General features: G+C 35.6%; 1 protein-coding gene across 1 annotated transcript in view; it reads left to right on the forward strand.

Annotated features, from left to right (window-relative positions):
* nav3 (neuron navigator 3) overlaps positions 1 to 25743 on the forward strand; it is a 573826-nt gene that overhangs the window by 528433 nt on the left and 19650 nt on the right. Inside the window, 7 exon segments of the mRNA XM_051926210.1 lie at positions 10593 to 10746; positions 12257 to 12449; positions 12541 to 12638; positions 13551 to 13646; positions 16391 to 16559; positions 18867 to 19102; positions 24729 to 24883. Coding sequence (XP_051782170.1) covers positions 10593 to 10746; positions 12257 to 12449; positions 12541 to 12638; positions 13551 to 13646; positions 16391 to 16559; positions 18867 to 19102; positions 24729 to 24883 — 1101 coding nt within the window.

Genomic DNA, 25743 nt, shown 5'->3' on the forward strand with positions numbered 1-25743 from the left:
CAGTTTTTACTTGAGTTCCATAAAAAGTATTTAACAGACAAGGAAAAATGTATGATTGCAAAAATCAAAAGCTGTTTTCATTTGCCTTTTTAAACAATGTTAACGGCCCTTTACTGTTTATTTATCAGACATATTTATATTACATAAGATTAAAAACTCAAATATGATTTATTTTTATGCAACGGAATTTATAATAATTTTAAAAATGTATCAAAACTTGCATTTGATTATAGAATTTAGATCATTCCCACATTATTCCTCATGCTGTAGATTGAACCATCAATATATTATTTTCAGCAGTTACTTTTAGAAAAATATTTCACACAATTTAACAATTTAAATGTTACTCTTGTTACACTTAGAACTGTTGAGGCAACCACAAGACACAATATAGTTTTAGTCAGTACTCTAGAATCAAAGACATTTCTGTCACTAAGTTTTAGTCACTGTCATGGCTTAGACACAATATAACTAGGCTGGAATGAAATGGAGAATTAGTTATTTTTCAAAAATGAGCGTCACTGCTAATGTTTATTAACTTTCATAGCTTCTGTTGCTAATTTCATAATGCTATTTAGACATTATTATGAAGAGTGATGAAGGTGGTCAAAATGCACAAACCTGTGTTTATTGGTGGGTTGACTTGTCAATTAACCCTCCCAAATTCCATCACAACAGCACCCCTCTTCTTGCCTTCCTTTTCTCTATCATCAGTCTGGCCTGTCTTCCTCCCACCAATATGCCGTTAATTCTCTCAGACCCTTGCATTTCCATACTCATTGACATTTTGTCAGGGTGGTGGCTATGCCCATTCTGGGCATATTTCCAGTTCATCCTAGAACAATCCATCAAATGAGCACTGGTGTCTATGTGCGTCTAAGCTGCCCAGGGTCCATAAAGTATCAGATGTTGGTAACCCCCACTTCATAAAACAATAGCACAGACATTGCTCAGGTGTTTGCTTAGAATCACCCATGGAGAATAGGTAAAAATACAAAACTTAACCCCGAACCAACCGGATATTTCCTATCTATTGGTAGTAAGCCAAAATCAGCTAAGTCTGCTGTGTATTCTTGAAGAAATTTGCTATTCATCCTAGCCGCTTCTTCTCTTCAACTGAGTGGTAAAGAAAAGTCCCCAGCATTTAAATCATTATGTGTAATCTAATCATTAACAATAATCCAACCACCATGGTGTCAAGAGCCCATAGAATCAGGTATTAAATGGATTATTTGACTATGTGAACTGTTGAGTTAAGATAACATTGTATGTAGCTGATAAAGACCTCCTCTTTTCTATTTAGGGATGGTTGTTCTTGTCTGACATGGCTGGTTATTGGCTTCTTTTACACCTCTGTTAACACTAGAATTACCAGAGCCTACAAAAAAACTTGTAGATCCGTCGCACCTTAAATCGCTTCACATTTCTCCATCAGGGTCTTTTGTCCTGTAAATGTGTCAATAAGCAGGAAACAGCAAGCAGCCTGCTATCACATCCCCCACTGGCGCACAGTTTTCTCAGCTCAAGTCTGTTTACCTGCGTGTCAGTAGCTTGGAATTGTATAGAGTGAGAAGTCAAGCAAAATAACACCTTTTATAAATACTATATCGTTATTTGGAACACATGCATTTCATGTGTGTTCCGTGTCTACAACGATCTACGTAAACACATTGTTAAAATAGAAACATTTTTCATGTTTTAGTAATAATTGACAAAATGTAGACGTGAAGTACAGTATATAATGTGTGAAGCCTGAATTCCAAATATCAAAGAAACACTTTCACAAAAAGTACAAACAGAACAGAACAAATGCGCTTTTATTCAAAAATATAACTGCAGAAAAACAACCCGCGTTTACCTGTGACATTGACACGCAATTGGTACGAGAGCTTCGGTGGCGCAATGGTATCAGCTGCTGACTTGTAATCAAAGCTTCGTGAGTTCGATCCTGGGTGAGTCCGTTTTGAGAACTGATCTGCTCGTATAATTACTATTTTAGAATAAAAACATACATTTGATTCTGGTCTGTAACAGCCAGTGTAATTTATGATACTTGTAAAGGTTAGCTTTGTTTTTTTCTATTCTGTTATTCTCTCAGCCGCATTCACATTCCCAACTCCCCGCGCCCCCCCACCCCACGTATTTGACACTGCTGTTTTCACATAGACGCGCTGAAACAGAGGTACACTCAACTCATGCCGACGATTCTACATCGGATCAAGAATGCACTTTTACCATCACTGTACTTTGTATATGTACATGGGAAGCTCTGCACTCGTGACTTTACGCTGTAGATCTGGCTCTAACATACAAGGGATGGTGCATGTGCCCAAAACATTAACATTTATATGTTACTCACATAAAAACCAGAGCTATCCGAAGTAGAACCATCGTTATGTAAGTAAATAACTCAAGATAAATAGGTAAATAACATTAGCTCTGGCTTTTATGCAAGTAACATATAAAAGTTAATGTTTTGGGCACATGCACCGTCCTTTGCATGTAAGAGCCAGATCTACAGCATAAAGTCACAAGTGAACTGCAGAGCTTCCTCTGTTTGATCGTCAAACACATGCTCACAAATTACACGTGTAATGTCACGAAAAATACCTGCTGACACTTTAGTACGCGAGCAATGGTACGAGAATGCAGTTAGACTTTTTTTGGGCACATACACCACGCTAGTGTTTAGACCTGGAAGGTGTAGCGTTGGCGAAATAAATAACATGCGAGCCATAGCCCGTCTTTATGTGATCCAAATAAATAACATGCGAGCTATAGAGCATCTTTATGTGATCCAAATAAATAACATGTGAGCTATAGCACGTCTTTATGTGATCCAAATAAATAACATTTGAGCTATAGCGCGTCTTTATGTGAAAACAGCAGTGTTAGATGGGGAGGGGGGGTAGGGTGGAATCATGAACGCAATAGAGAATGAAACTGAATAAAAAAATAACAAAACAAAGCTAACCTTTACAAGTGTCACACATTTACACCGGCTGTTACAGACTGACTGAGCGCATTTGTTCTGTTATATTTGTACTTTTTGTGAAAGTGTTTCTTTGATATTTGGACTTCAGGCTTCACACATTATAAACTTCATGTCTACATTTTGTCAATTATTACTAAAACATGAAAAACGTTTCTGTTTTAATGATGTGTTTACATAGATCGTTGTAGACACAGAACACACATGAAATGCATGTGTTCCAAATAACGATATAGTATTTATAAAAGATGTCATTTTGGTTGACTTCTCACTCTATACAACTCCAAGCAAATGACACGCAGGTAAACAGATTTGAGCTGAGAAAACTGTGTGGCAGTGGGGGATGTGATAGTAGGCTGCTTGCTGCTTATCAACACATTTACAGGACAAAAGACACTGATGGAGAAGTGTGAAGCGATTTAAGGTGGGACAGATCCACAAGTTTTTTCATAGGCTCTGGTAATTCTAGTGTTAAGCCAGTCTTCTTCATTGTTCAAAATGGGTATTTATGGTGAAGGTTTGTTACTTACTGACTTCTGATTTTACTGCAAGGGTCATTAGTGCTGTTATGACATGTCAACATAATCAGAGTAGTTGATTATTTAAATTCTTTGGTTGGTGCGACATATGTGAATGCATCACATTTTTACTGTTTTTCAAGAGATTAACCAAGGAATGTAACATTATCTAGGTGACGACTTGCTCGACACCAATGGCGTTACCTCTGGCTCTGGTTCACCCTACTAATACTAATGTATCAAGTGTGTCGGTTTATTTTATGTGGGCTGCTAGTATGGATGTCACATCGATATTTAGATTGGTACTACCCTCTTACGTAACCTCAACCATGTGTTTAACTACAACAATTGTCCTTTTCATCAGTTAAGTGACTTGTTTGGGGCACACAATAATATGTGATTTCACTGCTTAATTAGCCTAGCATATTATCCCTTCGGCCACATTTTATAATGCAAAACATTGCAGTAATGTGAAGCTGATTTATCTTCTTCGTCAGTTTTAAGTTTAAAATATATTTAACATTAGTCATAGCCTTATTAATTGAAACTGAAACTGTATATATGTTAATATATTTATTTGTGTCTTGCAGATAATAATTAATTCAATAAATAATTAAAGTTGCTACATAGTGCCAATGATCACAGCTGTAAATTTGTTTGAAAAAGTATCTGTGAATATGCCCCTGACTTTAGACTTGTGAAACAAGGGTAAAATATTCAGTTCAAAATATTAGTTGGTGCTGCTTTGGGCTTACTGTGTTAAATTGTCCATATTGATACAAGTGCAGCTAACCATATCTCACACTGGTTCATTTGCTTTGTGATTGTCTTCTCTGATACACCATAGAGATCTGCAATCTGTTGTACTTTTAAACCGCATATAAGAAAGTGTTCTGTTGGCTATGCTGGAATATCAAAGGATGGGCATCTAGAGCAGGTAACTTAGTCACCTGAACTGATCTGTAGCCTAGTCTGTTGCACCAGTTCTTAGATGTTTTCAAAAATAGTTTCAGAATCCATTTTATTGGCAGTAGTGAGCATTCTTCTAATTAATTCTTGTGCTATTTCATTAACCTCTATGTCCTGCACAGATGTATTGAATTAGGCAAGAGCAATCTACAGAAGGTGATTCACCAATCAAAACACAGTATGTGCTAGAGCCCTCCCTCTCAACTTTAAAGAGTGATCGTGACAGTTTTATGTCAAGCTGTATTTCCTGATGCATTTGGAGGAATATTATGGACAAAATTAAATAAATAAGTAAGCGATAAAAACATGTTTTGTGACACATTTATTTATGTTCACATTTCATGACATGTTTATTTGTTTATGCAGACATTTCACAGTACTTTTATTTATTTTTTTAATTTTGTCCAAAATATTCCTCTATAGAAGTTAGCTTTCTGGCTAAGTATGCATTAAGTTATTTCTTAACCTATAGCTGTATCAAAATTCAGTTTACACTTGTGCTTCATTCTAAACATTATTCCTATTATTATTCTTTTGTTTATCCATTACTTGTGCTTTATTTTTCCTGTGTCTTTAGTGAGTGTGACTGCATTAGCAAATCCTCACCAATTTGGATGCCAAAGAAAAGGCAAAATGGCAATGTGATCTACAAGCACAGATCTCGGTAAAGCAGTATGCTGCATGCTGAGGACAATCAAGTGTGGAGTGCTTTAAATTTTGATTTTGTGAATACACCCATAATTTTTTTTTTTTTTTTAAGAAAATACCTAAGCGAGTCACTACATTTTAAAACAATGACAATTTTGTAATGAAGTTTTGTATATAGCAGAAAGCCACAGCAATATAATACATTTTAGTTAAACAGAAGATAATTTCTTAAGAGAAAGTGTTGAATCGTCTGGATGTCAATTAAGAAGAGAAAGAGAGAGAAAGGTAAAGAGAAAAAAACTATCACCTCTTTTTTCTATTATCTCAGTATTAAACTTTGAAAGATGTAAAAGGAAGTAAAATTTTATGAAGAGAATGACTAGAGACAGTAGCAATGAATGCTTCAAAATTTCTACATTTTCTAACTATTTTTCAATAATAAAAAAAAGTTTCTTTAGCAAACCAAATAAAAATGTAGTGACTCAGAGGTATTTTAGCTGTTCTAACCCAAAAGCTACTTTCTATAACAGTTATCAGGTTTGTATTAACAGTACAGATTTATTATTCCTAAAGAAATTAAATGTATTTGTAGTGTTGTAATCCTTTGTGAAATTATCTAAAAGTTGGGTTTATGATCATTTAGTCAATAGCAACAAAAGGCTGTGTTACCATTGCTCAGTCAGTATTTGCTTAACACATTGCACGGAATCATCGCTTAACATAGGGTGTATTTTTATAGATGTTTTTGAGTTTTCATATTATTTTTTAAAGGACAAGAATACAGTTATTCTATAGGATTAAAATAATAGGATGCCAGTATATATGATTATCAAGTTTTATCTTGTCATGTAATTGTAAGCATTAGCAAACACCCATAGTAGGTGATAAAAGTTAGGAAACATAAAATAACATTTCATGTAATATTATGTTTATCAATGTATTTTTGATTAAGAAAATAGAAGAGTTCAGCCTTCTAATTCATGATTTGTTCATATACAGTTGTAACTGACTGATTATACGTTAGACTTTGTTCAATTTTATTTTAAAATGTTCAAAACTGAAATGTGTGCAGTTTTATGGTGCAGTTGTTAATGTTGCTGTCTCATGGATGCATCATCTTGGATTCGAATCCAGCATTCAATTGTGGTTCAAGTAGAGCTTCACATGTGTGGTTGTGGGCTTTTCTCCTAATACCTGAATCTATGCATATTGCCTGTGTAAGTGGGCCATATGATAGACTGGCTCCCTGTTTAGAGTTGTTTCCCATCTAGTGTCTAGACCCAGAATTGGATTAATGGTGATATCACTCAGATGATAAATGTATTAAAACTCAGAAGCCCCACTTGATTTTAAACATGTTTCTGTCCTTGTTCCCCTGGGAGATGTATCTCTCATTCCCAAAAACTTCAGCCACTTTTTGCACCCAGCAGTGAGACCTTGGTCCACTCAGTTCAAAACTATAAGCTTGAAGAACTCCTGCCAGTCTTTAAACTCAAACAGATTTTATATTCAGAGATGCTAGTTCATAATAACTCACACTCATCTCAGAAATTTCACTTCTGAACCTCTTATGAAAAACAGTGAGGGATCATGTTAACTTTCAAACTTTTTATCTTTGGTTTTTAGTATGAAACCATAAAATTGTGACAGGTCTTACTTGCTAATTGCTAACACAAAGACGATTCAGTCGTAGGTCAAACATTGAACAGGATGAACTGCAATGCTTTTTTGGCTACACATTGGTGGCAATGTCATACTCTGGGCAGCTAGTCCTTCATAAACTGAAGCACGATGCCATTTTGTAGTCTGTATAACTTCTTAGGGCCTCCTATTATTCTCCTGGCTACCTGCCCATGCATCTGGAGAATTTACTTCCACACTAAACATCTTTCCTCACTGGCACATAGAGATGCTTGCCAGGTAGAAATGTGGTCCCTTTTGATAGATAGATAGATAGATAGATAGATAGATAGATAGATAGATAGATAGATAGATAGATAGATAGATAGATAGATAGATAGATAGATAGATAGATAGATAGATAGATAGATAGATAGATAGATAGATAGATAGATAGATAGATAGATAGATACTTTATTAATCCCAATGGGAAATTCACAATTCACAGAAATGCCCTGTCTTCATTCCCATGCCACATGTGGCTTTGATATTACATATATGTGTGTGTGTCAGTGTCTATGTATATACTGTATGTGTAAATATATACTTATACAGTATATATAATATACACTCACACAATATAAAATATTTGTGTGTATGCAATTAGTGCATATCACTTTAGAAATTATCAGGAACACCTGTATACCTGTTTAACCATCCACTTATCTTTTCATCCAATCTTTTGGCAGTAGCAGGTCAAACAGCTTCAGTTAATGGTAATGAAAAAATATTTAGTTGATGACAAAATATGATCTCAGTGATTTCAACTGTAGCATGATTGTCCAAGCCAGATGGTCTGATCTGAGTATTTGTATAGCTGATGATCCACTGGGATTTCTCTGTGCAACAGTCTGTAGAGTTTACACAGAATGGTAATACAGTACACAAATTTCTTGTTGATGAGAGAGATCAGAGGAGAATGGTCAGACTGGTTGAAGCTGACAGAAAAGGTATATCAACTCAAATAAACATTCTGTGTATACAACTATGGTGAGCGAAAGAGCAACTCAGAACACAACAGGTTGAACTTTAAAGTGGATGGGCTACAACAGCAGAAGACCACATTGGGTTCTACTCCTGTCATCCAAGAACAGAAAGCTGAGGCTACAGTGAGCACAGGCTGACCAAAACTGGATAGTAGAAGACTGGAAAACATCTTTTCTGATGAATCTCAAATTCTGCTGAGGCACACATATAGTAGGGTCAGAATTTGGCACCAACAGCATGAATCTAAGCACCCAATTTGCCTTGTGCCAACAGTCCAGGCTGGTGGTGATGGTGTATCATGTCACAAAGAAAAAGTCATCTCAAACTAGTTTCATGGACATGACAATGACTTCTGTGTTCTTCAGTGGTCTTTCTAGTATCCAAATGGAAATCTAATAGAACACCTTTGGGATGTGGTAGAATGAGAAATTCACAGAAAGAATGTGCAACTGACAAATCTGCAGAAATTATGTGTTAGAATCATGTGAACATGGACCAAATCTCAAAGGGATGTTTCCAGCATCTTGTGGAATTAATGCCTTGAAGAATTTTGAGAGCAAAAGGAGACAATATACAGTACAGTATTAGTATTATGTTCCTAATAATCTGCTCTTTGAGTGTACATCAAAATGTTTTGTGTCTGAAACTGAAAGTAGATTTTTTATGGTGCTGATTTTGTAAATGGCCAAAGATTAGCTCCCATGTCCTAAAGTGTGTGAATTAGAAGTCTCTAGCATGTCTGATTTTAAAGTGTATACTTCCCCTTTCAGAACTAAGTCAACAAGGATGCCAAAAATGCCAGTATCACATATGATACTGTAATTGAATTTCTAACACTGAAGAACATTATGCCTTCAGAGATTTGTTCTTGCTTAGTCAATGTTTACCAGGGACAGTTCCTTTCATATGCTACAGTTAAGAAATGGACAGCAGAATTCATCTCACAAAGATGACTCAGGGTCTGGCAAGGCTTCAACACTGGTGTCGGAACAAAATGTTGCCGCCACAGAGCAAACTGTGATAAAGACTAAAAGAGTGATGATGTATGAGATAGCAGAACTATGGGGAATAGTTGTGGCTCATCTAAGTCAATTCTTCATTAATAATTAAGCATAAGGAAGCTATGGTCACATTGGCTCCCAGAATGCTGACCCCTGATGTTCCAAAGAGAATCTTAAGCTAATGAATTTGGACAGGGAGACATTTAAGAAGCTTACAATAACTGGGTATGAAACTTGGATAAATCCTTATGAAGTAATTGAAACAATGGAAGCATGTTTATTCTCTTACACCATAGCCAATTCAATCCAAGAGATGTGTTTGCATAATTATTTAAAATGGACTACTCCCAAATATCATAATTTTATGCCTTTTTAAGTCCCACATAGCTGGTCAATTTATACTGATTTGCTTTTATGATAGAGGCAGTCAATCAGGGAAAATAAAAAATGAAAGCCATCTCATTCCGCTTCTTCACAATGTCTAAACTGACACTGCATGTGTTGCAGAAATTGCAAAACATTGGATTTAAAGAATGCTACATCCATCCTATTCTAACCTGACCCTTTGTGACAAGAATGGTTACATAACCAAAGCAATTTTTTTTTGAGTGGCATAGAAAAGCGTTTTAAACTATAAAAAGTATAGTAGTATTTATGGGGTTTATTTGTGTTTCTCTAAAGAGATTTATATATTTGTATATGTGTGACAGGCTGTATTTAACAGGTATCTTCAGTTTGGCAGAAAAAGGTTATTTATGTAAAGTACTGCAAAATAACAAATAAATAGAACACAAATAAAACCCTGAAATTAAGCATATGGATTATCCCCTTTTAATAAGTGAGGTGGTTTGCCCACATTTTCTCCTGAATGTACATGAAAAATCATATTGGTCTCATTTCTCATACTCATCTTAAATACTCAGCTGGGTAATGACACATATCAGTGATGTGTAATTCATTTTGGATTTACTACCAGACCAGACATGCAATCACCTCTGAAGTCAAGAAATGGCTGACAAATGGCATGTGTCAATGACAACATGGCATCCTCTCAAAGACCCTGGTCTCCCTGTACTTAAAAGGCAAGATGCCTATAACTGTTCAAAGAGTAGAGTCTCAACTTTCTGGGAAATACATCTGACATCTAACAGTAGGTAGTATAGCTCTGTTAACCTATCACTGGGTGAATCTTTTCTCAGAACACCCTTACAGGCTAGAAGGGCTTATTTTCTTGCAGACACCCTGGTCTTTCATGGTTCACTCAATTCAGCAGTGTGAATTTTCCATTTAGATATGCCCATTTCTTTCTCCTGTGCCAGCTGCATGCCCATAGGCTACTAGGGAAATCTGCCACAATAGATAGATAGATAACACCCTAGCATAGCAGACTCTGTTTTTCCCAAATATGTGGTACACAACTCACAAACATAGAATGTAAAACAGATAATTACAGTCATAAAACTACAGATAACAACAAGCAGAATAAATACTCTCCAAGGTGTTTTAAAGTGAAATGTATTCACTGACATTTTGTGAAGATGTTATTACATTTAATTAATGAGGTTTTGTTTTCATTTACAATGAACATTTAGGTTTTTTCATTATTTTGTATATTTTTGACTATGTAATGCTGTGTATTTCTACCAATGTTGTTTTTCACAATTGTTTTCCTAATGAACTAGACCACAAGACTATACAAATGAAGTGCATTTTATTTAATGTATTTTTTTACAGTGTATAAAGATAAACATGTATCATTATTAATTTGTCAACTAATTAAAGTTTTCTTTTCTCTAGTCTATGTGAATGCACAGAGGCAGAAGCTGAAATTATCCTTCAGTTAAAAAATGAGCTGCGTGAGAAGGAGCTAAAGCTAACTGACATCCGTTTGGAAGCATTGAGTTCTGCACACCATCTTGACCAAATTAGAGAGGCCATGAACCGGATGCAGGTCTGAATAAGTTGTATTCTATACAAGCCAGTGTGTCACATTTCTGTACATACTTAGTTTTGTATTTTGTGTTGGTATGGTTTTTGTTTTTTCCTTTTATATGAATGCTTGGCTTATTTCTTTTTAGAATATCTCACGTTTAGCAGCTTTAAACAAGTCTAGTTTCCAAACAACCCTATAGTCCAACAGCAGTATGTTAAAAAAATCAATTCTAAATGTGGGGTATCCACATTCAGTTGTATTTTTATTTTGTGACAATGCTCTTTGAGAAACACTTTGACATGCTATAAGTATTCAATCACTCTCACAGCTCAGTTCTTACTGCAATACTTGTTGTCTTGCAGTGCTTTCCTTGGCTTCAGTGAGTTTTCAGACAATTCAAATCATAACATGACCTTGCCAAGACTGAGAACAATAAGTCTAGTAATGGATTTATCTTACATAATAAAATAGCTTCTGGCCATTATGCAAACAACTATTTCAGTGCACTTGAAAAACCAAAGGCAAATGTGTTTGACTCAAGGCCTATACTCATTAAACTCTACACTGCTTGACATTTGAATAAACTTGATGGACTTTGACTGAAAAGTCACTGCACCCTTTTAAATGGATCTACTGAAGAGAAGCCTTCAGAGTACAAAACATAAAGAAAATGAAACAAAGTTTAATACATTACACTTACTGAATTTTTCTTTATATATTTTTTAAAACATAAGAATAGTGAAGTAAAGTGACTTGCTTTAGGCCACCAAATAAGTCAACTGATGTGAATGAACTTGTAACATTGTGCCCGATTCTAAGGCCAATGGGTCTGTCATATTAAATTAATTGTGAGGTATCAAACCTGGCAATTTCTTTACTAAGCTGTCATCATACTTTTCTTGTGCATTTCACTTAGAGCATTTGAAGATGCATTGTTATATTTTCCCTTTAAGGATTGTATGTAACTAAATGAAAAAAAACCTGAACAGAAGTAACAGAGTCCAGAGGGCTATCTGGTCCATGACTCTGCTGAGCACTTCAGCTGTCCATGCAAGTTAGTCACTTGCTGCTTTATAGTAGTTAATGATTAACCTAAAGTCCAACTTCTTGTTTTTTGTTTGTGTGTATTCATGTCAACAGATGATATTTGAGATTTTTAAAATGTTAGAAACAAATTTGCCTCAAATTATTTGTGCATGAGAGCATTATATAATTACAGTATAAAGTGCCAGACGTACGTTCTACCTGTCGCATGGCTCTACGGAAGCAAGGTTGTATTTAAAGTCATTTTAATTCATTCTGCCATGTTATTTGCTTCATTTGTGTTCAAGATCATCAATGTGAATCTTTTCAGGTTGCCATTTTTAAAAAAAAATTTTATTAGTATAACTGCTACAGGAGCCCGAAAGCTGCCATAGTGTAAAAGGTTTCCATAGTAAAACTAATTATTTTAGCTGTCAAACAAGTAAAGATGACGGTTATATTCTATATGATTATTCCCTTCACATGTCTTCATTACTTCTCCTAGAATGAAATTGAACTCCTGAAAGCAGAGAACGATAGCCTAAAGTCAAGTGGGAGCACTTCTCAAGCCACTGCTACTGCTAGCAAAACATGCCGCCCTCCATCAGAGACATCTAGCACATCCTCCTCATCTCCTTCCAGACAGTCATTGGGTTTATCTCTTAACAATCTCAACATTACGGACACCATCATGTCAGGTTGGTAAACGCATACAACCGCAGCTCTACTCAGTATATGGTAAATGGAAGATTACAGGTTTTATCAGATACACTACAATCTATTTTCCAGATATTCTTTTGGATGATGGCTATGAAGGAACTTTGCGCAAAGAAGGTCGGAGTGTTAAAATTGTGGTTGCGATCAACAACTGTTTAAATAAAACAAAGGTAACGGTGCATTACTCATTCCTCATTGCAGAATCCTTTAAACAATAAATGTACTGGTGTCAGACTTGTGCAGATTTGTTCCTGAGTTCAAGAACAAGGCCAATCACTGTGTGGAGTTTTTGCATTCTTTCGGTATCCTTGTGGATTATAGAATTTTTAAAGGTTGTCATACAAGCAATGTTTAAACAGGCAGCTTTGTCTTGTAACATGTATCCATTCATATTTAGTTTACAATTGTGTACTGTTTCCTGATATTACCTGACTATTATAAAGTAGTCATGTTATGGGCTCCACATTTCATTTTTCATCTTACATGTGTGGTCGTGGATGGCAGTTCGTAAATGTCACTTAGCTTCTCTATATGAAGGCAAAATGCTGAAAAACAGAGCAGATGGATTGAGAAAGGCCTGGGATCTTATCCATCTCCACTTACTGTCGAAAGAGACTTTATATAAGTGGCTCAGCAGCAGGAGGAACATTAAGTAAAAGCTGCTTAGCCTTTAGCAGCAGGAGCGCATGTTAATGTGCTGCCTTGAGGAGAACACAGCTGCTTTTGATAATCTAATGTGCTGTGCAAAATAAAAGGCTTTCCAAGTTGCATATGATTTATTCCTATATTAATAATTGTCAGCCTTTTGAAAAGATCCTAAAGAAATGTCTCCATTTACACGTATTGTATTAGAATGCTGTAAAATTGCATCTCTTACATAAACGTCTCCTTTTCTTTTTCACATAGCGAATGCTAAAAAATTCTTCTTTCAGTGTTAAATTACTGAAAAATGAATTTACGTTAAAATTTAAACTTGCTAAAAGTAAACTAGGTCAAACCTTTGCATTTTTGTCTATTTTAAATCTCAAACAAAAAACTGTTTTTGTAATGTGCTTATTTTAACTTTTTTTTTCCTTTCTAAGGTCATAAAGCGTCAGGAATATCTCATAGGATCATTAGGTGTCAGTGGAAAGACAAAGTGGGATGTACTAGATTGTGTAATCCGACGCTTATTCAAGGTAGTATATTTTAATATTAAAGTAATATCTGGATATAAACAATTTCATTTTTTTCTTTTTTACTGTTGCAGTCTTTCATGTAATGGTTGCCCTTATTATTTTCATTAGAGCACTGCTGACACCCACCCTTCATACTATAGACTGATGTTTCACAGTCCTGGCACACTAAAGCAAATAACAAGAAATTGCTTATGCAAATAAAGATTTTCTTTCAAAGTTTTCAACCTCACTTTTTGTTCAGAGCTGTGAATGAGAAACATTACTTAACACTATTACACCCACAACTTCTTTGTCATCTGTCATTTACTGAACTAAATGTCTCATATACTCTTTTTTACCTAGATTGAAATTTCCAGGTTGTATATTATCTTTATTGGTTATTCTTTGATTAAATTAAATAATTGCCTTAACTTTAATGTATAAATCACATTAAAAATTCAGTGAAGTAATGGAGTATTTCTTTTTCATCACCAACGAATGATAATTATGGCCAGTCACACTAAGTAGGTTATAAGATGCACAATGTAAGAGAAGAAAGAAGTGTATATTAACCTTAAAATCACATAATAGTCAAATGTAGCATGGAAGATCATGATCATGATACACAAATTAAATTAACACTTGGCTGTAAGAAACACACAAGCTGTAGTTGCTGTACTATAGTTTGAGAAGATGTACCACTATGGACCAGTGTGTCTTTGGAATGGGTAAAAATCCAGCTGACCTTTGCAGAATACATTATTGCTGTCATATCATATTATAGTTAGAAGATGAGCTTGTCATTCTCAGTTTCATCATGTACTAGCCACTCTACACCACCCCACAGGCAAGGAGGGGAAATCTTCACTGACTAAAGACTCTAAACAAATTGTCATAGTTATTAACATTAACATAGTTATTAACATAATTTTAGTATAAGTGCTGTCAGATATTTTGCACAATACTAACAGTTTATACCAACACTGTTAATAGTGTCCAATGCTAAATTAATAGCCGCTTCAATTTTTTTTTTTTAAATTAACCTGATGAGGCATTCTTGGTTCAGTGAATCACATTTTCTTTCAGATTATATGCACGACCGGGTGTGTGTGTGTTTTTTACCAGGCGAAGAGACATCAGCAGGATGTACTATGGGAAGTAGGCAAACCTGTAGAAGCCCAGTGATGCTATGGGCAATGTTCTGCTGGGAGAACTTGGGTCTTGGCATTCATGCTGGTGTTACTTTAACATGTTCCACCTACCTAAAGATTGTTGTAGACCATGCACACTCCTTCATGAAAATTGTATTCTTGGATGGCAAATACTTTTTTCAGCAGGATAATTTGACTCTTCACCCTGCCAAAATTGTTCATAAATGGTTTGAGGAACATGACAAAGAGTTCAAGATGTTGACTTGGCATACAAAGTTCCCAGATCTCAGCCCAATCAAGCATCTCTTGGGTGTACAAGAAAAACAAGTCGGATTTGCGGAGGTCCCACCTTGCAACTTTCAGGATGTGAAGGATCTGCTGCTAACGTCTTTGTGCCAGATACAACAGAACATCTTTAAGGACTTCTGGAGTTCATTACTCAATGGGTCAGAGCTTTTTTGGTGGCACAAGTGGGACCTACACAGTATTAGGCAGATTTAATGTTGTGGCTGATCAGAGTATAATGAGCAGGATGTGTGCTGGGAACTACAAAGAGAATGTTTCCTGCATCACAGCAGTATCAGAGAACAGTAGAGAAACAAAGAGGAAGACTTCAGCTTGTCACATTGCTGCACTGTATAGAAATTTGCATCATATACTGGACTCGTATCAAATCAGATACCATGTATAATTGGACACCTTCAAATAATGGCAAAGAAATTCACCTTTCCACTCTTGCATTTTAATTTCCTTTGCCTGTAAAAATATTCTTTATTATGAGCCTTCTGTACCAAATAACCCTGATTCTGTGTTACTGTCTTTCATCACATATGTAAATCTAATTCCATGTACTATCAACTCATCTTTAATTATGTAGGCTCTTCTAAATGTTCTTGTGTCTAATTTATCAGATATTGAATTACTTTAATTCTAAGATCCTAAAGCCGGATTAAGTAGCATCTGAAAATAGATTGATTATCTTGTTATACAGTGTGATTGTGTGGTCTGTGAACTATGGTATATAAAATAAAAACTGATGAATTATCTCATAGATAATCAAAGCATTAAAAACAAAATTATTTTCATATAACACATTTCTGTGCTGCACATACACATTATTGTCCTATACTATACTTGTGATTATTTCTACAATGTTTGCACACTAATGGAGACTAATTTGCACAGATTTGCACAAAAGGCAATTGGTGCAAACAGAATCTGTGTCTTGACTTGATTGTCAATTAAGTCTCATATATAAATGATAGTTAATTAAAAAAATCTAGGCGAAATTTGTTTCATGTGAAGCAAAAACACACACACACACACACACACACACATATATATATATATATATATATATATATATATATATATATATATATATATACCATTCAATAATGCATATTTGCTGACTTTATTTTCTTACAATTTTCTTGCTCTATGCATGAATTATGTAGAGGCTCATATTTCACTTAGTCATAATTGCAAATCATGTTGTATTCTTTTCTTGTATGTTTTATTTATTTGGAAGCATATTTAAATATATTTGTTACACTATTTCATGCATAATTAGACTTTTACACTTTTCATGTTTTTTTTGTCTGTCCTTATTAGGAGTACATTTTTCGTGTGGACCCTCTAACAAGCTTGGGTTTGAATTCAGACAGTATTCTGAACTACAGAATAGGAGATGTTATCAGATCCCATAATTCAGAAGTACCTGAATTGCTGCCGTGTGGGTACCTGGTTGGAGATAATAATTTTATCACTGTGATTTTGAAAGGTACAGTTTGAATTTTTATAAAATAAAGTGCTTCTAGATTATTAAAACAAATGCTTATTTAAACTGCCATGCTAATGCGGTGGCTGTACAGTCATCAGTATCGCTGAATCATTGCTTTAGAGGCTGGAGTTTTCATGTCTGTCTATATTGGCTTTCTCTCACATCCAATTAATTAAGATACTGAAAGAAGGCTAAAAATAATTCCTGGATGAGTGAGTATAGGTGATTTGGGACATGATTGATCAAAAGTGTTATATGATCACACTTATTATGGTTCTTACTGCCAATTCTGAACAATTTCAGAAGCTCAACAGGTAATCATTCCAGTAAACAACTCCACATGACACAAGTGAATAAAGCAGCTTTACTGTATCCTTTCTATTAAGACATCACCTCTATTTATGCTAAACTTCTCTGTAAGAGAAAGTAGTTTTAAGAAAGTGCGAAAATATGTCAGCCATATGTTAAATTATATACTTTTTTGAATATTAGGTTTTCTGAATTTTCCATGAGTTTACATAATTGTCACATACTGTAAGAACTTTTTTTTCCCTCTACATTTAGGTTAGGGACAAACCCATTTTCAGTCATCCAATGTTTTACCTGAACTCATTAAAACATTTCAATGAATACATACCTGAAAAAGTACCACCAGCACATATGTTTGCAAATAATACTTTTTAATGACAACCTTTAAGCTAAGAGAAGCCAGATAAGTAAACCAACTAAAAACAGTACCTGACAGTCAGGTATTTGTAGAAGAGTGTTTTGGTCAGTAAAAATTCATTTAGATGCATGCTTATAGTATTGTTTATATACAGTACCTAGAAAAATTTTAACATAAAATGCAACATATTTACAATTAATTGTTTTAGTTTCTATTAGTAACAAAAATAAAAGATGTTCATTGTCATGCATGATGCAGAAGTTTTAGTACTGATGTATCAAAAGCCCTTGTTATAACAGAGAACTTGTACAAACATCTAAACTCTTATGAGAGTTTCAAACATCATGTCAGAATCCATATCTGGTATCAATTAAGTGATATGTTATGTTATTAAGAATCGTGACAGAAAAATCCTGATGGATCTTGACATCCTTAATAAACAGAATTCAAAGTAACAAATGAATGTTTGTATGTACAGCACATATTCTTCTTTCTCCCTCAGGACAGAATAATTTAAGTGGGCTTTTATTGCATGTTAATTATAAAAGACATTTGAATTATTCTAATTTTCAAAGATCTTCACAGATACAATCTGAAAACAAACCTCACTTTAGAAAAAAATGTTAATCTGATAATTTCACACTCACTTTACAAGCAAATGGATTAGTGTTCTTTAGCTATTCAGCTCTCAAAAGAGAGAGAGGCTGGGAGCATGAACTGAATGGGGCATTGCCACACACCCCGCATGACGAACCACCTCTGGATCCCAAATTGGGACCCAAGCGCAGCACCACCTTAGTTTGAACAGAGTGGAACAGTGTGAGGTTTTTTTTGTTTTTTTTTACAGTGGCTGGTGTGCTAATCCTGTCACCAAATCTCTCATAAGCTATGAAAAATTAAAAGTAGTGTTTCAAAAATAATAAACCAAAACGTTCATGATTTGGAAATTCCAGAAATGTCAACTGAAAAGAAACCTTCAATAGAAGTTCTTCTAAACAATACCTACACAACCTGACAATTAGTTACTTGCTCTCTGCATATAAATAATGCACTATGCAGAGAAAAACTTACATAAAGTTCACAGAAGGATTAAACAAACAATAGGTGGAGCAATTACAACAACATATGCAAGAGATTTATATGAGCACACTACTGTATAAGAAAGTATGCAGTAGCAATGATAACACATAAATCAAGTTGTTATCATGATTACCTGCTCTTCAGCTATCTTGAAAAACCTATGGATTTTTTAATCTTTTCAGTCTTTCTTTTCTGCCTTTTTAGCTTTCTGGTTCAGTTGTGTGGTAATCTTAGTATGTCTCCTATTCAATTTTGTTTCTCCTTTCACTCTTCTCACAGTGCTCTGGTAAAGATGGAATTTGTAAGGAAGTGCTCTGTAGGGCTGATTTTCTTTTTTTTTAATTGGCTGCAATTATTTCACATCTTTGTTGAATTCAGCAAAAAAAAAAAAATACTACCATAGTAAAGAAGCATGGAGGATGATTGTATTTAGTACAAGAGGCTTTGTCATGATGGGTGTGCAACACACCAGAACAAACCTTAGTGGTTTCTCAGTTACTGACCGGTGTATTAAAGCAGCATGCCTATAAACTTGAATTCCTTTTTTGTTTTTGTTTTAGGTGTTGAAGATGATAGTATCGATAGCTTGGTGTTTGACACTTTAATCCCAAAAACAATTATTCAGCGTTACCTTAACCTCTTAATGGAACACAGAAGAATAATTCTGTCTGGTCCAAGTGGAACTGGAAAAACATACTTGGCAAACAAGCTTGCAGAATTTATAGTATGCAGCTCTAGGAAGGAAATCACTGAAGGAAGCATAGCCAGCTTTAATGTGGACCAGAAGAGTAGTAAGGTAAGACATACATATATATGTGTGAGAACATCCTACAGGTGATATCTACTGTTGGATATGGCTGACCAGTGACCCCAAATGTTTGAAACATGTAGTATGTAAATATGTAAGGGTTATATTTGGAGAAATTACATTTAAAATTGTGGAGGTTTATGTTAATTTCACAGGTTTTGAACTAAGCATTCAGGTTAATTTTACTGTGGACTCCTTTTGTATAATTTGTCTGTATGAAACATATACAACACTTTCTAAATGCACAAATTAAATGCAAACAGACACAATTTACAATGTTTACCCATAGCTTAAATGTCTTAAAATTTAAACACATCCTGTGCCAATTATTCACAAATAAATGATTTGGGTGTTTCAAGTTGACAAAATTCTTACTATATGTCTGTTCAAGCTGTCTGACTTAGAATAAAATGCAATATTCCTTTTTTATATAAAATAATTATTAGAAATGTAAATATTTAAAGGTTTCATCAGGTATAATGATCCATGCTAACAAAAGCATTCTGTCAACACAATTCCTCTGACGAATGAGGCCTATAGGTTTGTAGGGTCCATATCATCCTGTGTACAGAGTACAGTGAAATTCTTTCATGCACATACTAAACACCACCCAACAAGTCACCACTCTTCAATGGCATGATTTGTGAGTATAACAGCCTTACCTTGAAACATTTGTCATGCTTACCTGAAATGGATATACAGTAATCCCTCACTTATCGCGGGAGATAGGTTCCAAGGCCGACCGCGATAACTGAATTTCCGCGAAGTAGGGACACCATATTTATTTAATTATTTAACGTGTATTTGGATGTTTTTAAACCCTCCCTGTATTGTTTACAACCCACCCTTTACAGTAATCCCTCGCTATATCGCGCTTCGCCTTTCGCGGCTTCACTCCATCGCGGATTTTATATGTAAGCATATTTAAATATATATCGCGGATTTTTCGCTGCTTCGCGGGTTTCTGCGGACAATGGGTCTTTTAATTTCTGGTACATGCTTCCTCAGTTGGTTTGCTCAGTTGATTTCATACAAGGGACGCTATTGGCAGATGGCTGAGAAGCTACCCAGCCTACTTTTCTCTTTCTCTTGCGCTGACTTTCTCTGATCCTGACGTAGGGGGATTGAGCAGGGGGGCTGTTCGCACACCCAGACGATACGGACGCTCGTCTAAAAATGCTGAAAGATTATCTTCACGTTGCTATCTTTTGTGCAGCTGCTTCCTGAAACGACATGCTGCACGGTGCTTCGCATACTTAAAAGCTCGAAGGGCACGTATTGATTTTTGCTTGCTTGTTTTTTCTCTGTCTCTCTCTCTCTTTCTGTGCTCTTGACGGAGGGGGTGTGAGCTGCCGCCTTCAACAGCTTTGTGCCGCGGTGCTTCGCATACTTAAAAGCCAAACAGCCCTATTGATTTTCCTCTGCCTTTATGACAGTCTCTGCTCCTGACTCCTTTGAAGAGGAAGATATGTTTGCATTCTTTTAATTGTGAGACGGAACTGTCATCTCTGTCTTGTCATGGAGCACAGTTTAAACTTTTGAAAAAGAGACAAATGTTTGTTTGCAGTGTTTGAATAACGTTCCTGTCTCTCTACAACCTCCTGTGTTTCTGCACAAATCTGTGACACAAGCATGACAATATAAAAATAACCATATAAACATATGGTTTCTACTTCGCGGATTTTCTTATTTCGCGGGTGGCTCTGGAACGCAACCCCCGCGATGGAGGAGGGATTACTGTACTCTATTAATAATAGGGACAACTGCAAAGCAATATGAAATCAGTAGATAAGTTTACACTTACTGTATACGTAGCAACTTGTAGGCGGTCATGACGTCGTCGACCTTGTTGCAAAGATTCCTAAAGCAGATTCCATCCAGACTACTGCCTTATCACGTCCACTTGCAACTCGTTTTGCGCCCTGGTTAAAGGACACTGCGGCCGTAGATCTTATATGCTTTTCCTCCTTTTTAAATAAAAAGAATCGTGGACTCATTGATGCTGTGATGGTGTCCTGCAGCGGTGTAGCTGTTCCCTTCCTTCAACATATCCAAAACTTTTACCTTTTCTGCAATCATTTGCATCTTCTGTTGGCGCTTGGACACGGCCCCTGAAGCAGTAGCACGTTAATGCTGAATGAGTGAGATGAGACTTCCTGGTTAATGCAGCACTCCATCGCTGAGCCAATCAGCAGCACACAGGAACTTAACTGCGTGTTCTGATTGGGTAGCTTCTCAGCCATCCACCAATAGCATCTCTTGTATGAAATCAACTGGGCAAACCAACTTAGGAAGCAAGTACCAGAAGTAAAAAGACCCATTGTCTGCAGAAACCCGCGAAGCAGCGAAAAATCCGCGTTATATATTTAGATATGCTTACATATAAAATCCGCGAAGTCGTGAATCCGCGAAAAGTGAACCGCGAAGTAGCGAGAGATTACTGTACTGTCACAAAAACACTAAAACAAGATTATAGGAATGGTCTTCCTGAGGTTTACCTATTGCTTGCTTTATACCAGCTCTATACCTACATTATCAGCTGTTCATTTAGTATTTTGCCTGTATTTACTAAACCAATAAAAATTAATTGTGTTCTTCTAATTAAAGTTTTGTTTTTATTTGTGACAAATATTTCAGACAAATACAGGCTTTTATGGAAAAACTTCTGTGAAATGCACAAACCCATTACATATGAAAAGATATCACCTGTGGCCACCACACATTTGTAAAGGATGATGGGGACTCGGTATGACATTAAACTGCATCTGGTCCTGCAAAAGGTCCTCCAACTTGTAAGGAAATCATGGGGGTTGGTGGCAGAATTGGGACTCCAGCCACCATAAAAAAAAAAAAACTTCACACAGGTCTGAGATGACAGACAGGACTCCTTTCTGCTCTCCGCGGAAGTATCTCTACTGCAGCCGCCCATAGGAAGGCTGCTCACATTATGAAAGGGATGGGTGAAAGCTCTTGGGAGCCCCATCCCAGGAAGAGTCAAAACTGTTGGAGAGCCAATGGGGTCAGGCCTGTTAAGGATTAGAAAAGGTGTGGTGCTGAGGCATCGCCTGCTGCACGGCAGCACTCGGATGTGGACAGAGGAATTAAGCCACCCCTCTGCTAATCTGTCTCTGCATCTTGTTTACTTCATTTGAACCAATGTGTTTAGTTTCAAATTAAATATTATTGAATTTTTAATTTGATTCAATTTCTTGTTTATCTTTGCATTTATTTGTGTACATAAAAAGTATTGTTTGAGTTAATGGAGTTGATTGTGTATTATATAACTGGTTGTATTGTAGTGTAAAATCTTCCACTGAGTGGTTTCCTGAGGCATCACTAAATTGAAATTTACATGAAAGTACAGTATGGACCATCCCATTCCAGTTTTTTTTTTATGGTAGATATCACTAATTGATTTCTGACTATTTATTCCGCCTTAATTTGAAAAGACAATATAAAGTATGTACTTGAATATACAGCTTAAGCATTTTATAAATACTCTTTCAGTTATTTTACAAAGCTTATTTTTTCTGTACATAAGTATTACTTATGTGAAAAATCCCCCACATATAATATACCATTTGAGACATTGAGCTTTTTCAGGCTCCCGTCTATTTTTTGATCCTGTAGCGCCAAAAAAAGTAATTTTTAGGCCATTTTTGGACCATATTCTGTGCAGGAAATTGCACCATTATGGAAAAGAATAATCCAAAAGGTGTATTCAGTAAAAATGATGAGAAGGACTTGAAGTTGTGCATGACACAGCAACGACCCCAGGGGTTCACCCCTTCATGTGATACTAAGGTCAAAGTTTCTTCTTTTCACAAAACTTTGAAAAAATGGGGATTGGTAATAAAGGCACATGGGTTATCATTTTATTTTATTTCAAGGTTGCCCAGAAGGTTGAAAATGGCAAATTTCAGAGATTAACATGTGGGGTTTTGTTTTAGACTATTTCAAGGTCAGTGATTACGGATATGATGTCATTTTTGATTTTTGCTTCTTTACTAGAGATCTAGTCCTTTATAGATCTCTATCAGAGGGTGAAAAGTTACAAATGTTTATTACAATCAGGAATATTTAAGCTTTAAACATTTACAATAGTTGATGCAACTATTCTTGTTTATCATGTACTTCTACCACATGAAGTAAAACATTACACTTCTTAAGAACACCTTGAATTACATTGGCTTCTGCTAATTAAAATTATCCTCACAACATCTTGTAGTATCTCTAGTGTTTATGTATTATTGTATCTGTTTGAGGTTGTGTCAGTGCTTTCCTTTAACCTGGCATGCAGTTATTGAATACAACATTTGGAAAAATGTCATGATTGTACACCATATGTCTTGCCTGCCGTACTGATTGTATTTTAGGTAGTTGATTTTTTTTCAGTGCTACTTATTTAGTTTATTACTAAGCTTGCAGCAGTACATTATGAAAACATTTATATGCAAGCTGAAGTGTTAAACCACACACAATGGGTCAGTCAATAAATTAGCACTGAGCTCATATTGAATAAAAAGGGATCACTGCCTAAGGGGCTGCATTTGCATAACAATCCTCGAAGACCTCACATGAAAAATGACAGGCTCTGGAAATATTGCTAAGCTAACAAATAGGTTTTTTAATAATATACAAGCATGCTTGCCTAATGAAAACTAAATCACTAAACTACAGTACTGCATCCCTACTTTGAAATAGCTTTAGTTCTCATATACTAAGCAAATATTATGTATGCATTGAAAATCTTAGTCTCTTCATACATGCTGGCAATTTGCTTGATACCCATTTTGTCTTTTAGGATATATACTGTAAATAATAAGAAAGCTGATAGCCTCTTTGTGTTAATGGGGAAAATAAACTGGAATTTTGAGAGCTTGACTCTGCAGGTTGGCAAGTGTGGAATTAAGCTTTTGTTAACTACAGCCTCTTTCCTAGTCATCTTTACAAAGTCATTGTGAAGTTGTTCTAGAAAGTTGATTCAGTTCATCTGGACATAGGTCTTTTCCAGGGAGATATGTTACACTTGGATGAGTGATATAACGTATCTCCCTGGAAAAGAACTATGTCCAGATGAACTGAATCAACTTTCTAGAATTTACTTACCTGGATTTTTGAGCGTGCATCAAGACATTGTGAAGTTGTGCTTTACTCCAGTATATACATTAATGCCTCGTTGGGATAGACTTAGGACTGTTCTCTTTATAAAAATCCTTTATTTACTTTTCTATGGTGTATTTTGTTATATTTTAGAAACACATTTTTATATTGTTCCAAGAGGTAGCAACATCAGCAACAGAAGCTGTGCACAGCTCCCTCATTACATGAAGATCCTTGTCCACTTTTTTACTGTCTTGTTCATTGCCATTGTGCTTTATTGCCATTCTTATGCATCCCAATCAGGGGTCATGACAGGAGCAGGTAAAATGGGTGTCCCAGTCACACCTTGGCCCCAATTCTGAATTGATTTACTACTCATTTCCTACTAATGCAGTTAGCACATTACACTATAATTTACGATTTTTAAAGAAATATTTACAGTTTCAATAAAACATTTTGTCTGCCTTCTGCTGAAAATTATTTCCTGAACATTTATCTTTTCTTCATTAAGGAGTTAAGACAGTACCTATCAAGTCTTGCAGACCAATGCAACACGGAGGAAAATGAAGCTGAATTACCTAAAGTCGTAATACTGGATAACCTGCACCACATTGGTTCATTAAGTGATATATTTAATGGATTCCTCAACTGTAAATATCACAAATGGTATGTTACAAATTGTTCTTTTCCTCCTTTGCACTGTGTAATAAACCATCTGTAATGTATTTTTTGTGAGTACCAGATTGTACTTTCTTTTAAATCGTTCACAGACAGTTAAAGTTCAGGACACTTTTTCAATAGCCATTCATTCAAACACAGGAAGTCCACAGGAGTGTGTCTTATCACCATTACTGTTTACTCTGTACACAAGTGACCTGAGACAGAACAATGACCACTGCTCCATTATCAAGTACGCGGATGACACCATGATCATAGGACGCATATCTGGGGAGGATGAAAGCCACTATCTAAATCAAGTGGACTGTATGGTAAACTGGTGGAATAAAAACTCTCTCACTCTGAATGTAAAAAAGACCAAAGAAATGATATTTGATTTTAAGAGACAGAAATCTGATGTTCACCTATTGTAGTTCTGGGAGAGGAAGTAGAAATAGTGAATGAATATAAATACTTAGGAACTTACCTAGATAGCAATCTTAACTGGAATACAAATACAAAAAAATTATTTTCTAAATGCAACCAGCACTTATTTCTCCTCCATAAACTCAAACTATTTAAAGTAGACAAGGACCTCATGTTGTCCTTCTATTGTAGTATGATCCAGTCCATGATCACTTTCAGTTTCATTGCCTGGTTTAATAGTCTGACAAACCAAAACTCAAAAAAGCTCCAGCAGATTACAAAGTATGCAGCTAAAGTTATTGGGGCTGATGTAGATGATTTGACTAGTGTGTGACAGAGGGCAATGCTAAAGAAACTGGAAATCATCTCAACTGATGACAGACATCCATTACATGTAGAACTAAACTTCAGTAAATCAGGAAGGATAGTTGCTTTGAAAACCC

Source organism: Erpetoichthys calabaricus, chromosome 1 (genome assembly GCF_900747795.2).
Source record: "Erpetoichthys calabaricus chromosome 1, fErpCal1.3, whole genome shotgun sequence".
NCBI lineage: Eukaryota > Metazoa > Chordata > Cladistia > Polypteriformes > Polypteridae > Erpetoichthys > Erpetoichthys calabaricus.